The 16,466-nt window shown below is 41.0% G+C and overlaps 1 protein-coding gene across 2 annotated transcripts in view; it reads right to left on the bottom strand.

Moving 5' to 3' along the window:
- The window catches only part of TEDC1 (tubulin epsilon and delta complex 1), a 74,029-nt gene that overhangs the window by 5,879 nt on the left and 51,684 nt on the right, over positions 1–16,466 (bottom strand). For both annotated transcript variants that reach the window (XM_086753547.1, XM_086753548.1), the window contains exon 7: positions 16,126–16,338. In XM_086753547.1, coding sequence (XP_086609673.1) covers positions 16,126–16,338 — 213 coding nt within the window. The remainder of the gene's footprint in view (positions 1–16,125; positions 16,339–16,466) is intronic.

Genomic DNA, 16,466 nt, shown 5'->3' with positions numbered 1-16,466 from the left:
GAATCTTCTGCCTTTGAATAAATTTTATAGCGAAGAGTTCAGTGAGCAAATCATGGCAAAGGGAGTATGTTGCACATTTTAAATAAGCTGCCTTCCAGTTTCTTTGCATTTCCACTGTTTTAAAGCCCAAACAGCAGTACCCAAATTCACCTCCTCTGGACAATGTGCTGAATTGTCACGAGGACAGTCCCAGTCTTTCAGCTGCTCATCTTGTGGAGGTCTACTTCTATCAGCTGCCTAGATGACCTACACATTCAGCTCATTTGATCTCTCCTCAAAGAGGAGACCTTCCAGCCCTTCACAATTACCACTGTGGTTTCCTCAGATCCCTCACAGTTCCCTGCACCTTGCTGGTAATGAGCTTCCCAGAGCTCCGTGTCTCATTCCGTGTGCCTCTGAAACATCCCCAAGAGGCTGATCTGCCTCAGAGTTTTAACAGCTTGTTAATGAAAATTGCAGAAAAATTATGCACAAAATGGCTCTTTTTCTGCTAAGAAGCAAGCTGAATGTGAACTTATTTGGAAAGAATTTTACCAACATGCAAGGCACCCCAAAGAGATGCTAAGAGATCCAGATAACCACATCATGTTATTTAAATAGTTTCCAGTAATGACCTAGCAAAAGTGACAATCTTCCAAATGCTGGAAGTCAACATTTCAGCTTGTTAAAACTTCACATGGCAACTTAAAAGCCTCAGAAAGCAAATGAAGGCTCTGCCTTTCAGTTACATACCTGAATGAAGCCACTAGTTAGAAATGAAGTTTAAAAGGCAGCAGCAATGAAAGGTCCAAACATCTATTTGGAGGAAGAGAATCAGGGGAGGCATAGGAGCATTTCCATTTTGTGATCACGTTGTTGCCAGCTTCGGGGAAGGAGCAGCAAACCAAATTGTTGGAGCTCCTTTTGAAGTGGATGATAAAGACCAGAATCGTGTCATTATTTTTAAATCGCAATCTCTTTAAATTATTCTAGGAGTTTTGCAGAAATGGCTATAATAATGGTATTGTTCAGAAAAACAAACTGCACAAGTCTAGAAATGGAACATTTTCTGCCTCCAGTCCTATCTGTCCACCCATTCTCTCTTATGAATAAGGAGAAGACCCCATATGCATACAGCATGAAGTGCAAATTATTCTTGCCACTCTGTACAAATACTACAAACCACGATGCTTGCCTTTGCTGGAAACACAGTGCAGCCTGCTCCTTTGTTCTCCGATTCACAAGGAACAAACAGAAAAATCTCAGATCTTGTCTTTTTGGGTTGGAGAATGAAAGGAAATTAGGAAATATGAACGGATGCAATATCCAAGCCACCAAGGCATACTGCTTCGCTATCAGGGCATAATCACTCCACACCTTTCATAACCTCATCTGGTTCCTCTGAGAACACCAAACAGCATTTGACTCGCAGAGTTATTTTATTCCTAAAGGAAGCTCATTTCCAAGCTTTATTTTAAAGCTATCAAGTCTAAGATGGCACTCTGTACCTGGGGAGTTGAAAAGGGTGAACTATTACAGGCTTGGAAATACATGATTAATGAGGAGCCATACTGCAGAAATAGAGAAGACCTGCCAGGTCAGCCAGTGCACGCTCCAGCCTGGCTCCGGGCTCCCCAGCACATCGCAATATCCAAAGCGCCGGCACTGAGAGGCGTTCCCCAGGTTAGAGGAGCTGCCCAGAGCTCTCAGTCTCCATATATACGAAGCAGACTCTCATTCAACAGACAAGCATCAATTATAGATAAAGATCTGTAAGTAAAAAAATGAAAGCGGGATAAGGAGGGAGATATTGGCATCGCTCAGAGACTGCAGATATGGATGCCGTGCAGAAATCCTGACAGTTCAGCACTGGAAACTAGGCGTTGCAAATTAAGGCTAGTTTAGGAGTTCTCAGTTTCCAGGCTGGAATCCAGATCAGTCCAGAGTCTGAACCTTGCAAACACTTGTCTTTAATCAGTACAGGCCTGAAATAACACCTCATAAATTATCATTATTTATACTTTTTGCTGTCTTACAGTTTCTATCCAGTGTTTATTCCATCACCATCCCCTCCCACTCCCTGAGAAAAACCTTGCAGAACTGCAATCCCAGCTGACAGTCTATCTGGGATACAGAAAACAGGATAGAGAATAATTCACAGACTACTTTTAAGAAAGCCCTCCTTGTCAGCACTGAAAAAACCAGCACCAAGTACAAAAGGAAAGAGAGCAAAAGGAAATAATAAGCAAAAGTATGAATAACATAGAAGGGGGAAGAGCAGAGTCCATTATAAGCACAGAGAAAGATCTGTAAGTATTAAATAAAAGTGGGATACAATAAGAATAGTCACGGGGATCCCGCAATTCCCACCCACAACCTCTCTGTGCTCCCATACAGGAACGTACTGGCTATCCAACACGCATTCTGCACCTGATCACACACACACACAGCAGCACTGAAAATCATGCACCGTGGTTTGTCTGTGAAAGAAGATGCCCAAGAAGAGTTTGTCTCAAACATCATTACAGATTAGCAAGAACTGAACAAGCCAAGCCCGTCGTTTTCCACGTTTGTCACTGTTTTCTGTACAGAACAGAGCAGTTATGAATAACCCAAGTGTTTGGTGTGCTTGTGTGTCTCTAGTGGCATAAAAATAAAACCTTTTACATATAAGTAGAGTGAGGGCTTTACACTTCTAACAATAAACAAATAATAATTTGGTTAGGGAGCCAGTTTCTTTTAACAAAAATTGTTGGGTTATTTTTTTTTTGTTTTGGAAAATGCCTTCCTTCCTTATCTATAGACAGTGATCCATTCAGCATCAGAGACACAGAGAAAGGCATCATTTCAAGGGATGCTGTGAATGCATAAGTGATGGAAAATCAAATCTTGTAGCTCCTACCTCTGTGAAAAATTATGGAGCCAGGGGGACAGGACCCTGCAGAACCGATGAAGTTAAAACATTTGCTGAACAGTGACTTCCAAGAAAATTAGACCCCCAACTTTCAGAAAAACATCTAAAGGTATTTGCTGCTTATATCAAAAACCCATGAGTTAAACCAAAAGCAATATCTGCAATCAGCTGTTCTGGAAACACTACAACACTGAGTAAGCAAGTGTTTTACTATAAAAAAATACCTTACTCTAATTTCAAATTCATGTCTTACAGTAACTTGCCCAAATGTAATTTCAAATCTCTACGAAAGTTATAGTTAGTACTGCAGCTCTATAAAACTTGTCTCATTGAATCAAGCTTCTTTGCTGTAAGCTTTCAAGGTTTTTAATTTTCTGCAGCAATTTCTACACACTGAAGAGTAACCAGGTAAAAATGCTGGAAACCGTCATTTTATATTTTAATAGTTGAGCACTTCCCACACTGTCCTGCCTAAATGAGGTTTCTTTCTTCTTGCGAGATCCTTGACTGTACACAAAGAGACTTGATGTTCTTCTGAAATAGCTCATTTAATACCCATGATTATTCATTTATGGATTTAAATTCATAATAAAACCTTTGATTAGTCTAACCTACCACAAAGCCCAGGCTACAGTATCTCACCTAGTAATTTCTGCAACATTTTACTACATTTTGGTAAGCTTTTTGTCTTCTCTTGGTTACATTGGGTCTCTTCCAGAAACATATGCTTTTCTTTCTTTTGTTTTTTTAAGCATAGGCTCCAGCAGATCAATAAGCTATCCTACCACTGTGTTATCTCAGCAGGAAAATACATGTACAGTTAAAAATATGCCCCTTTTCAGTGAGTTCCACCTCAGCTACTGGGTCGTCTTTTTTTTATATATATATATATATACACACACACCATCTTCCATCTAAAGTCTTATACCCTCAAAACTCCCCTTCTGCCTAAGAACTTGCAGAACATGATCCAGCTGTAACTTTGCCTTGGTTAAATTATACTTTTCTCACCTCTCAAAGAGACAGACCAAATAATTCCTTTATTACCCCTCCTTCAATCCTTTTCAACCTTTCAACCACTTTCCAGTTGTGATGGTGCTATAAGTGGAGCCAACACATCTCATTAAGCTCTGAATTACGATCTACATCTTATCTGTCATTTCATGACCAGTAGCAGATAGCAACACTTAGTTGCCAATAACCTAACAACTTTTCCATGACCCATTACCATTACCTTCTATTTCATAAGGCCATGAAACGGAAAGGTTTGCACACATCCAAAACCTGATGCTGCAGGCAGATCAAACTGGTCTGAGGTACACGCATGGGTATTTCTTACTAAACCCAAACCCCAGCAACAGTTAAGAAACTCAAAGAATTTATTTTGGCTTAACAATAATTATAACAGCTAAAGAAAAATTTCACCTTAATATAATTACTAATTTCTAACACTTGTTATTAGTTCAGCAGGAGGAAAAATCTTAGGCCTTTGGAACTGGGGGCGAATGAAAGGAGCGATCCCAAAGTAATATTAATGGGGGCATTATTTGTACCATAAACTATGAAGACATTTTAGAAGGGCTGTAAAGCTGAGCTATAGCAACTGACAGAAGATGTAATTATACAAGCAGCTGCATTCCAAATTTTGCCCAGATTTGCAATTTCCTGCAATTAGAGAGGAACGTATGCATCTCCATCTTACGCATTTTGAGCAAGACATTCACTATTCAAATGCTAGCTGCCAGGCGCACCTATTGTCATTCCAAAACAAACTGACAGGGAAGACAGAGAGACAACACACCTATTTTATCTAGGATTAGAAGGCCATCTCTTAACTAGAGGAGGAGACCTCTGAGGAAAATCTAAAAATACAGTTTTAATACCAGGAACGCACATAGTTGCATCCGATGAGAACAGCTACCACGAGCTGGCTGCTCTGTGCTTCCTCATATTAGCACTGAATGCTGCAAAGCAGTTTGTAAGCCCTCAGAACGACATCCATGCTGTTCTCCAATGGAGAGCTTTTAGATGGTAAGGAAGCACAGTAATGGAAAGTTGGACGTTAATTAAAGCATTTGAATGAGGTAATTTCATAAAGAGGAGTGATCTGATCTTGTCTGAATGGACACCATATTTTTGTTGGGTTTGTTTTGGGTGTTCTTTGCTTAATTTTTTTTAAGATAATTAAATGGGCTTGTATCTAGACTCATGTATCTAAATACCACATTGACAGAAGTCAGAAGAGGCAGTTTAGCTTAAGATAAAGGAATAGGATACAGGATTAAGAAAACAGGAAGAGAACATTAAGATTTTTCAGAGTCTTTACCAGAAAAATGCAAAGTATACCTCTAAATACCAATATGAAAAACCAAAGTACACGACTGATAAGAGCATTGCCTGTTTGCTCAGCCTACAGACACCTATCACACAGGGAAAGCAACAGGGAAATTAATCCTCTTAGGTCTAAAAGTAACTGAACTCTGTGACTGCTGTGCAGTGAGCCCATGTGAGCAGACTTGCTTACAGTAAGGACTTCACCCAGCTCTCCTTCTGCCACAGAGCTGCACCGGCTCCTACCCTTGAAGAGATACAAAAAGAGGCAGTTGCTTCAAGGACAGCCTTTGGGCTGGATCGCTAACAGACACAGCTGAGGCGAACAGCCCAGAATGACGGCAGCTATGCTGAAAGCCTCATGAGATATATCCCTCTTCCATAAAGCTACAAAAAGTTTCCTGTTGTACGGCTATTTTCTGAACTATCTGTTCCTGAGTTTTGGGCATGAGTAATTTGCCTTTCCAGTGGTTAACTTTTGAGGAGAACAACTGGAGTCAAAAAGGGAAAAAAAAAATAGGAGTCAAAAATGTTATGTGATTATTCTATTGCAGCAACTCTGTGGGGAGAACCAGCCAGAGACAAACCTTAAAATAATAAGTGGTCTTAAAATAAATCAACAATTTCTGCATCACCTCTGTTCAGCTAAAGAGGATGCTAGCACAAAAAGAGCAGACATGGAGCATCAGCACAAGCATGTAACAAGATGGCCAGAATCACTGTGCTCTGGATCCAGGGGCTCATCTAAACCTCTTCAGCTTCCTCCCAAGAACATGCGCAAGCCCCTGACCTGGTATGGTCCCATTGCTCTTGGGAAGGTGGGACAGCTCCAGGCAGGAGCCTGGAGCAAATTCCCAAGAATTTGCAGATTCTTGACTATGGACTACAAAGAGACACAGTTCAAACTTGCCAAAGTCCCCTACGCCACACAAGTCTGAATGCGCACCACAGGGGATGAGACATAAACACCTATTCCTTCTCCAAATTAGAAATCTTCAGCATTGTACAGCAACAAAAAAAAAAAAAAAAATCCATTCTAACAGCCCAGCCTTTTATAATGCATTTCTTTTCAACTACAGTTTTATCTTGAGACTTTTTAAAATCCTTGAACTCAATTAGATGATCAGACAAATTAATGTAGTAATAGGCACATACTGAAAATATATTATGTGATACGAAAACCATGTCAGTGCAAGTAATTTAGACACTTGCAAAAAGGCTGCAGTGCTACTTTGAAAGAGATCCTGACAACTACAAATTACAAAAGAAGGCAACAGACAAGTATTGCTTCGTATAATAAATTGCTCACTTATTTTTCAATTTGTTCTTCCAAACTTTTATCTTGGGCAGCAGAGACAAACACTGATGATATGAGATATCATCTCAGATCCAAGTGACTTGCAGAGGCTTGGAGGGCCCCACTTTGTTTTAAGCAGAGCTTTATCACCGTGCAACATGAAAAGTAGCCACTTTAGAAACAGAATGCTGCTTGTGAGTTGCACTTCTCTATATTATCCTGCTTTGGGAAAACAGGATGTGAAACATATTCAAGCAATGTACTCACTGTATATACAGCCAAAAAAAAGGAATGTTTATACTAACCACTTCTAAAATACACAGATAAAGAGAAAGGTATTACCACCTAGCTGTGTTAAGAATTTCAGAAAAGGGTGTTTTGTATGCAAAAAATTACAAGGAAAAAAATAATTACTTTTATGGAGTTTCTTCACTCCCCAAACCAGAAACATTTGAGTTAGAAAATATTCCCTTGTCCCCTCCAGGGGCTATGGATGACGACTACAGAACCTCCACAGCACCTTGCCCTGCAGCTCTTCTCTCTGATTTTGGGGGAGGCAGGAGTGCACCCGGGGCAGCAAAGGACACTCCAGCAACCCAGCCTAACCACAAACATGGCATAAGGCAAATGAACTTTAACTCCCAGGTGGAGGTTTGCCTACACAAAACATTTTTGGAGCTTCAGTGAAAAAGCAGATGTTTTCTAAAGCCACTACTCTTAAAATGCATTCAGTATTTTCTCTTATTAGCTCACAGTTTGGATGGGGAGTAGCAGCTGTAGGTGCATGTGAAGCTGCTTGAACAGCCATGGTGACTCTTGCGGCAGTCAAAGGCTGGGCCCTACAGCTAGCCTGGAAAAGGGGAGGGGGCAAAAAATAAAATAAAGTAAAATAAAACAGCTGTCAGGGTTTTGAGAGAATCAATAAGATAAGGAGTTAAAAGTAGTGAGTTCTGAGCTCAGAAGTGTACTAAAGCTTTATTTAGATGCATTTCTGGCTGGGAAGAAGAGCTGTGACAATATTACACTACAGATTTACTTTTATGTCAGCCTTTCTACAAGCAGAAGGGACAAAGACACAGAAATGCGTTGGATACTTTTTTCTCTTATGATCAAGTACCCTCAGTTTCAGGACAGATGGATGAGAGAACAAGGGCAAGGTTTTAAGAAAAAAAAAAAAGGAAACTTAAAGTTAAGCTCTGAATGCATTAATGCAAACCGTCCTTTTCTCAAAAGCACCTCTATCACCTCACCTGAAAACCAAGCAGTACTGCAAAGCACACAGCGCTTGTAACTCCCGCTGGCGGAGGAGGAACCCATCCTGACAGCCCGCCCCGAGCTGTAAAGCAAGCCAGGTACCTCCTGGACATTACTGTCCCCAAAACCCACTCTGAAAGGTTCAGTAAAACACACTAATAGTGTTTCACGTAGAGCTGCTCTAAAATACAGCCACTGGCTATGGTGTTTAACGTGGCCTCTGTCAGCCAGAATTAGCTACATCCCCAAGAGACTGCCCCTGTGGAGGACAACATTTGTTGCAGTTGCTCACCGCTTGCAAGAGAGTATTGAGATTCAGCAACCTGATGGCCACAGGTACCTCAAAATCCCACCCATCGCCCTCCAAGCTTTTCACATCCAAAAGATAAAGGTGGTGCTGGGACCTGTGATCTTACATCCCATGCACATCTGAGCCCTACAGGCACTCCTAGGCTTCGTCCATGTTTTACTGGGTTTTAACGGTGAGAACATAAGTACTACACTTATTTCTTAAAAATGCACTAAAACATTTACAGTGGTAACAAAACACGTTCTCTCATTGGAATGGTTTTTTTTACAGTTTATTGTTAAATAAAGCTCATCTAAAATTTATTGGAATGTAATTCTTCAGCTGCATTTACGACATGTTTCATTGCCTTGGTCGGTATCCAACATCTTCGCAAATAACGCGAGTAAAATATTAACACTGGTTATTGATTATACTTTTAACTGATCCTGTCACCTGAGCAAACATTCTGCATTTCGGCAAAGGAAAGGAAAACAGCTTGTTTTGGGGAGTAAGAAAAACTTTCGGCCACACTTACTTCAAACCCCAGAGTTCTGCACACAAAACAGGAGACAGAACTCAAGTTTTTAATGCTTCTCTCTTCCCTAAGGAGCTGGAGTCTTTTAGAATACATAAACCCCATGAAAAATGTCAGGCTGGGTAATTTATTTTCAGTTACAGTTTTTGTGTGTGTTTGAAATCGGTTTGCTGATTTAGCAACTGGTACATAGAGTCTCTGTCTCACACACAGTTCAGCACTCATTCAGCAATCTGCACAGCAAGTTGCATCTGCAAATGAAGAATAAATACTTATCTTTTTCATCTCTTTGTATGCTGCAAGCTTAACATTGACTATTCAAGTCTGACCAACTTACACAGAGCTCTCAGAACTGAGCAAGATTCTTTCAAAAATCTCCCAGCTCTACTTATCAGCAGTAACTTTCCACATGCATGCCAGCCTTAAACTAGGCAAACTAGGGGCTTCAGGTTTAACGCAAACATGAGATCCTGCTGTTAACAGGAGAACCAATGCATGGAGATGGCTTCCTTCTTCCTACCAATTCAGGAGAGAGCACACTGCCCTCGAAGAACAATCACTTGGATCTCCACGGGCACTTACCAGAAGCAAGCAGCCTCAGATCTCCTGCTAGGAATATTGATAAGTGACAAAAAAGCCACTGCAAGAAAATACATAAGCAAAAAATGAATATAAATATTAGGATCTTGCTTCCTACTGTTTACAGAAGACCTATTCTTTCTAATAACCTAAATCTGCTAATACCATGGCAATTCCATCAGCAGCAAATTTAATCCTACATTTTACTAAATAAGAACTACATATAAAAGCCATTAGCCTTGTCCCTTCTTGCCATCCTCCTGTCCATGTCCTCTACTGCTCCTTAGATGGATGCTTCTGTTGATCTCTCTGGGTTTCCTCCCCCTACCCAGGCATCTGGGCCCAGCCAACCATGCATTTCCAAAAGCTGCTCTTGTGGCCTTGCTAGTTCTTCAATTTCTTTTTGCATGAAAAGCTCCACTGACAGCTGCTCGGTGCTCCAGATGGAGGTTTGCAAACACAAAGTGGAACACAGAAATGCTCTGGGACCAGGAAAGGGGCAGGGGAAGGGAATGTGCTGACTGAGGAAATGCACAGGCACCGAACCATTCCCTACCACTCCTCCACTTCCTGCACCCCAGAGAGCTTGGATAATTAATTACTCGCTACACTAACATCTTCATATTAGCAGAGAGCCCAGAGAACTAGAATAAACAGCAGAAATAGCAAAGATGCAATGTGAACAGTTTGCTTTAAAAAAAAAAAAAAAAAAAAAGAGCTTTTGACAAGCCTTCACAGAGCTTTTCAGTCAGAGCTCAGCTGCCCCTTTGCTGCATGTCCCGGGTTTAAGGCAGCAGATACTCAACCCAACCCCGCACCGGCGGAGGAGGGAACGTGGCACACAGGAGCCAGTCCAACCCCCACGAGTGCTCCTCACCATTCTCAAGGTGGAGAAAATAATAAGACTTTATATTTCCCTCCCCCAGATACGTACACTGCAGCTGCCTCTATTTTCATGCAGGTTAGCCACACGCACAGCAAAGCCACCAAGCACTAACAGATCTTCATGCTTCCCTCCAATTCATTATGAGGCACATAGAAAAACTTTAGAAGTGCACTTTTTTTTTGAGTGTATAAAAAAATTCAACTCAATCTCAGTAAGAAAAAACAAAAAACCCAAGAAAACCAGAAGGATGTATGACTGTTTCAGCACCAGTCTCTGGAGCTGGTTCCCTACTTCAAATAGTGAAGACTTAAATCAAAGTGCATCAAAAACGATTCAGTCTTTTATAAATGTAAGATCCTTAGGAAAAAAGTCTCCTTTTATTAGACTCTCAAGGTCTCCAGCAGTGTGCTGTAATGAGCTAGTGCTGGCAAAAGTTTGAGTGAATCACAGGACTCTTGGGATAGAGCAAAAGCCTCTGTGTTTCAGCCCCGTCATTCCCACTTGATGGAGTGTCCCAGGTCGTTCCTGCCACCACCACTGACTACTATCCTTGCACCTCCCCTCTCCCCAGCGAGAGAAAATGAAACATCCCTGTTCCATACAGCCCCTCCCCAACACACTATGAATCCAAAGGGCATCTCTTCCGAAACGAGCAGCCCCTGAATTCTCCCATCCCTATGAAGGCTGTGGGTGCAAAAGTTTGGAGAAGTTGAGGGTTACTGAATGGAAAAGGTGGTGACTGAGCAGGAAAAAAATAGAGAAGCAAGGACAAAATGCAGGTTTTGGTGTGCTCTTCCACTGTCATTAAGGGAGTCTGATACAGGCTAGGGATTGCAATCTCTTAAGTCTCAACTCAGTACTCAGGCACAACGTGAGCCAAGCATGCAAGCACAGCCACTAGTATTTCTGGAGAGGACTCTAATGTGGAGGGAACATGGTTAAGCTCAGATTAATGGCTTTAAGTCTTTCCAGGCCATGCTTCAGAGGCATATGCATGAGCAAGCTCGATCCCATCATATCACCATCTCAAAGCAGTCTGGCTTGCTTTTAAATGCTAGTGAACTCAGAGGATCACAAGATACACTACCCCAAGTTTCAACAGAAGCTCAGTATAGTGTGAACTTTTTTCATGATTAAAACTGAAATGATCATCATTTGGAGTCAAAGTACTCTGCACTCCAGCTTGTGGATGCCAAATGTTTCAAACAGCCTGAAATCAAATCCCTACTCAAATAGAGGAGCAGATAACATTACATAGTCAGAAATTAAAAAGCAAACAAAAACAAACACTATCTCTTCTGGAATTAGCAGTTTTCATCTTTTACAGTTAAGGTTTTTTCCAAGAGGAGAAACATTTTTAAAGCTTAACCATTTCACTCAACTTTGTCATTTACAAATCCCAAAAATGTCACCAAAGAAGTGATGATTATTTGCCCAGTACTGCATGGAAAAAGAACAAAGCTAACAGTAAAAAAGCCCCATATTCAGATCGCACCTCTGTCATATGCCTCTTCTGCTCCAAAATACTGAACACATTGCTGCCTACAGATGGATATAAGTTAAAATGTCATACTAATCACGGTTTCACGCATCACCCAAATCCCATGGCAACACTCAGGTATCTTCTAGTGAATGTCCCTGAAAGGGGAAATGGTTTCAGGGTCATTCCAAGCACATAAGCAAAGAAAGAGCTGGGGGCAGGTAGAAACAAACAAAAGAAAATAAGGAAATAAGCAAAGAAACAAACAAAAGAAAATAAGGAAAATAAGTTCCTTAATTTTAGAAGATCTAAGATCAATAGTTTTAACTACCAGAATCACAGTGCGCAAATGATCAAACTTGCAAATAAGACACATTGTCCCTGAAACCACATCCCGAATAATAAGCAGTTGTGTTTAGTGGTGCAAACAAGACATCGTGGCGTAGCAATGACTTTAACACACCTGAAACAGATAATCCAAATCAACAAATCACAGGCTTGCATAAGTGAAAGAGATTTCAACAGGTTTTCAAGCGCAACCCAGTCTTAGAGCAGGTCCAACTTCTCTTCAGCCTTCTCTGATATTTGCATCATCTCGTTTGTGCAGGGTCCAAGAATGGAGACGTCACAGCTCACTAGAGAACCTACTCCAGCGTTTCTCTGCCATGAGTATTAGGAATTTTTTTCCTTAGTTTCTAATTCAAATCTGTGTTGTGATGTACACACATTCTTGTCCCACTCACTGAGGACATGCGGAAAAATATAAAAATAAAAATCTTTGTCCCACAGAAAACTTCTTCATATTTAAAGAATCATATACCTCACCTTAGTCTTTCCATTTTTAACATAAAGGCCTTCAAAGACCTTACGTTCCAGACTTATGATGTTTCTCATTTTTCTCTCCTGGACTCTCCCCAATGTCTCTCCTGAATTATGATGCTCAAAACTGGATGTAAAGAAAGAGCAACTGCACCTTGTTATATCAGAACTCCATCTAACCCAGCACTGTCTCCAGTAGTCTTCAACAGCAAATAGCTAGGGAAAAAGTTTAGGACTAGACAAATATGTAACAATACCTCATTGAAAGATACAACTTCCTAAACTCCAGTAGCTCGTGGCTGAAGGACTTTCCTGACCACAGAGTACTTTCCATATTTCTTGCTTAACAATGAGGTTTTTTTCTTCATCAATTTGTCCAGTAATTCACTCTAGGTTCATCCATTATGAAAACCAAGGAGCATCAGAACAGTAAAAAAATGTTTCCTCCTGCTTCAGTGCAACACCTCTCTTCATTCTTTCCTCTTCTAGTGCAAGGAGCCCTAGTCTAGGTAAATTTCCTCACAGAGAAACGCTTTCACAACTTGGGTCATCATCGCTTCCCCTCCCTGTGTCCCTGTGCCTTTTCAGCTCAATCACCTTTTTTTTTGTTTTGTTTTGTTTTGTTTTTGTTTTGTTTTTTCTTTTTAAATGACTGTGACTAGAACTGCACACAGTATTCCAGGAACACATGGGAATATTTTAAGTTTTGCTTTCTTCTGCTTTCCTTACAATTCTTAGGATTCAGTTTACTCTTTCTGACCACTGACATTTCCACAGAACCATCATTATAAGCCCAAGAGCTCATTCACATGCCATGATGGTCAGATCAGAAAAAAAAAAAAACAAAAAACCCAACATGTAAAATTATGATTCTCCCTTCAGATGCATTTTGTTAGCTTTATCTCCATGCAATTCCATCTGACATTTTACCACTTCGCTACTCAGTACAAGGACTCTCAACAATCCTTTGCTGTTGTCCTTCACATGCTCTCAGGGATTTAGTCTCATCTCCACCCGGGCACCCCGCGATGCACCTCCTCCCAGAGCAGTTACACACGCGCTGAACAGCACAGGCTGAGGCTCCACCAGTGACTGCCCCTGGAAGCCGACCACAGCCACCTCCTCTCTGCGTCCTGCTCTGCTGTTTGCTCATGGGTAAGAGCAAGGACAGCCACACAGGCACTTTATTTTTGTTGAGAATCTTTTTAGGGACTTTACCAAATGTCATTTGTAAATACAAGTAAACGATGTCAGTCCAACCTCCTTTGCCCACGTGCTCACTGGTCCCTTCAAAGAGCTCCAACAGATTTTAGATTCACAATTCCTCTTTGCAAAAACCGTGTTGTCTCTTCCCCAGTACATCACATTTAATGATATGCCCTCAATTCTGTTCTTCAGAACAGTTTCTACTTGGTCGCCTGGCAAAGACATCAGGCTTACTGGTAACAACAGACATAATTACTCTGCGGATTATCACAGTTTTTGTGAAGTACAAGGTAGCGGGCACAAGAGCTATAATAAACTGTACTGTCCCTCAGCCAGGCATGCTTGTGAGAGAAAAGATAATTTCCAGATGTCTCAGTATCGCAAGATACAAAGTTAGAGATAATGACCACTTTAGCTACTGCTGTATCTTCTCTTTGTTTGACTAAAAAAAAAAAATAATATAGAAGATTTGATAAGCTTATTTCTCCAGGGAAAAGACTGAAGGGGGCAGAAAAATACAATTGATAGAGGAGTCTGCATTCAACAAGCATCCTGACTGTGTCAAAAAAAAGACAGACTATAGGCAGAAAGCATCACGTAAGCAGCAACACTATTCAGAGGAAGGGCTGATATAAAGAGGATTCATGGAGATTCATCCGACCTCCAGCATTCCAAAAAAATGCTGTCGTGTAGCGTTACAAAACAATTATGTTCCAGGGCATGTAGAAGAAGAGGCAGTTATGATAAAGCATCCTTTTAACAGCACGCTAAGATGCACTCCATTTATTTCCCACACTCACAAACTTCTATGGCATTCACTGAATCTCAGAAACACAGGAACTTGACTGACCATCATGCAAATCCAATCAGTGCATCTATTTCAAAGTACAATGAAGAATGCATCAGTTAATCTTTTTGGACTTAATTTCCAAATTTAAGCATTAAAAAAATTACAGTGTGATTATTATATAATATTTAACAGCATATATATCATTCTATATAAAAGGAGTCGGAGCATATCTTGCTTTGGAAATCATGCATTGGAAATTTTATTTTTAGAATTCAAGGTTTGAGTTGGCCTCCAACAGTCATGTCTGTTTTGCCATAAAAAAAACAAATCTGATGATGCTAGAGACCTGCCTAGTCCAGTACTCCATCACTGACAGTGACTGACAGCAAGTACCTAGAGAAGACTACAAGACTAAAGGCAAATATATGGAGATACTTCCTCAGAATATTCCCCCAGCCTGCAAGGATTTGTACTCCCTCAATTTCCTAAGCTCGTAATTTACATCTGTATATTTAATGGTCTTTGATGGATTTCATCTTCCAAGAATGGGTCCAACAGATTTCAAATCCATGTACTCTACTTATATCCACAGTGACCTGTGGGAAGAAGTTCCATACTCTGTGTGAAGCAGCAGCTCCGTGTGCTGGATCCTAACTAGTTCCTTACCCTTACAGTGGAAGAGAGAGTGAGTAGCTCTCCACACACTTTTTCCATGCCAGACCCTTTTGAACTCTTGGGCAAATACCTCTTGATCTGACAGACTGCCACTTTTCATTTTGTCAGATGATCTGTAATCCTGTCTATTAACACTTTGATCTTAAAAAAAAAAAAAAAAAAAAAGAAACAAACAAAACCAAAAACCAACAAAATTCCAAACCAAACAAAAAAACCCCCTCTCCTGATAGTGATAAACAGTGATAAAGCATTTTTGTTACTGCTGTCTGCCCCAACCGTTTCTTTCACTTTTTCTCCATCCATGAATTTCACACATTCTCTTGATGCCTGAAAAAAATCACGAGTTTTTCTGCCTGCATCTTCATCATATCTCCTCCTTGTGCCAGCATGTTAATATTCAGATTCATCTTCTACATCTACATTAAGAGCTCCTTTATTTATGCCCCACCGCCCCCTCAGGGTGCTTCCCAGTGTCTCCCCATCCCTGTGTCAGCGAACACCATGTACACTTCCTTCATATCACCTGCTTTCCTCTGCAGCCAGCCTCCCACAGCCAGTCTGTTCTTCCACCAAATTTTGCGCTTAGTCCCTTCATTCACTTCACAGGTTTCAAACCCTTCTTTTTCCTTCCCTCACCAGACATTTCAAAGACTACTAACTCAGTAAAAGATGACAAGTTCTGGCCTCGCCTACTCTCCTTTCCCTGTGAATACCTATCTTTATTTTTCTCACTATAACCATTACTGATACTTTCAACCTGCTGCCTCAGTCCCCTCCGGGAGCTGCCATGATTTCCTCCTCTTCTTTTCTCTGCAACCCCTATCCTTTGATGCGTTCCCTTCCAAAAGAACACTTATTTTGTTTCAACACGCTGCCTCTCTGGGACAGATGCCTACTTTGTGTTTGAAAGAGCACCTGGCATGCTGTGGGCATAAACAGACAAGTAACTGTAGATCTGACATGGAGATTGCAGCAAAGTGAACACAGAGCAGCAACAGGGAGGCTGCCCTAGGATGGGCTGTAGCAAAACAGCTGAAAAATAAAGGATCTTAGAAGTCACTAATGATGAAGAATACCACCCAAAGCCTTACCTTCTCACACCATGCAGCCTTTCGGTGAGTTACAAGCTCATGCAGTTGGTCACGGAGAGTCATTAGGTCTCTGGATAATCTGTCAATTTGCCCAGTCAGACTTTCGGCCCAGGGGCAACACGAGGTCACCTTTGGCACCCTGCTTTTCTCTTCATGAGTGTCGTAGGACTCACAGATATGTTCCTCTTCAGCCATACTATCTAACACAGTTTCCTAAACAAAAAACAATAAAAATTACTTTTCAGCAGGAGCTAAAACTGTCCCTGTCGTACCTTCCTGGTAATTCATACCTAACATTCACTGCTGCCATCTCGGTATACAGTTGCTCCACAATTTCAGAG

The sequence above is a fragment of the Chlamydotis macqueenii genome, chromosome 8, assembly GCF_036417535.1.
Source record: "Chlamydotis macqueenii isolate bChlMac1 chromosome 8, bChlMac1.mat, whole genome shotgun sequence".
Lineage (NCBI taxonomy): Eukaryota > Metazoa > Chordata > Aves > Otidiformes > Otididae > Chlamydotis > Chlamydotis macqueenii.
This window is presented reverse-complemented; position numbering and strand designations above follow the sequence as displayed.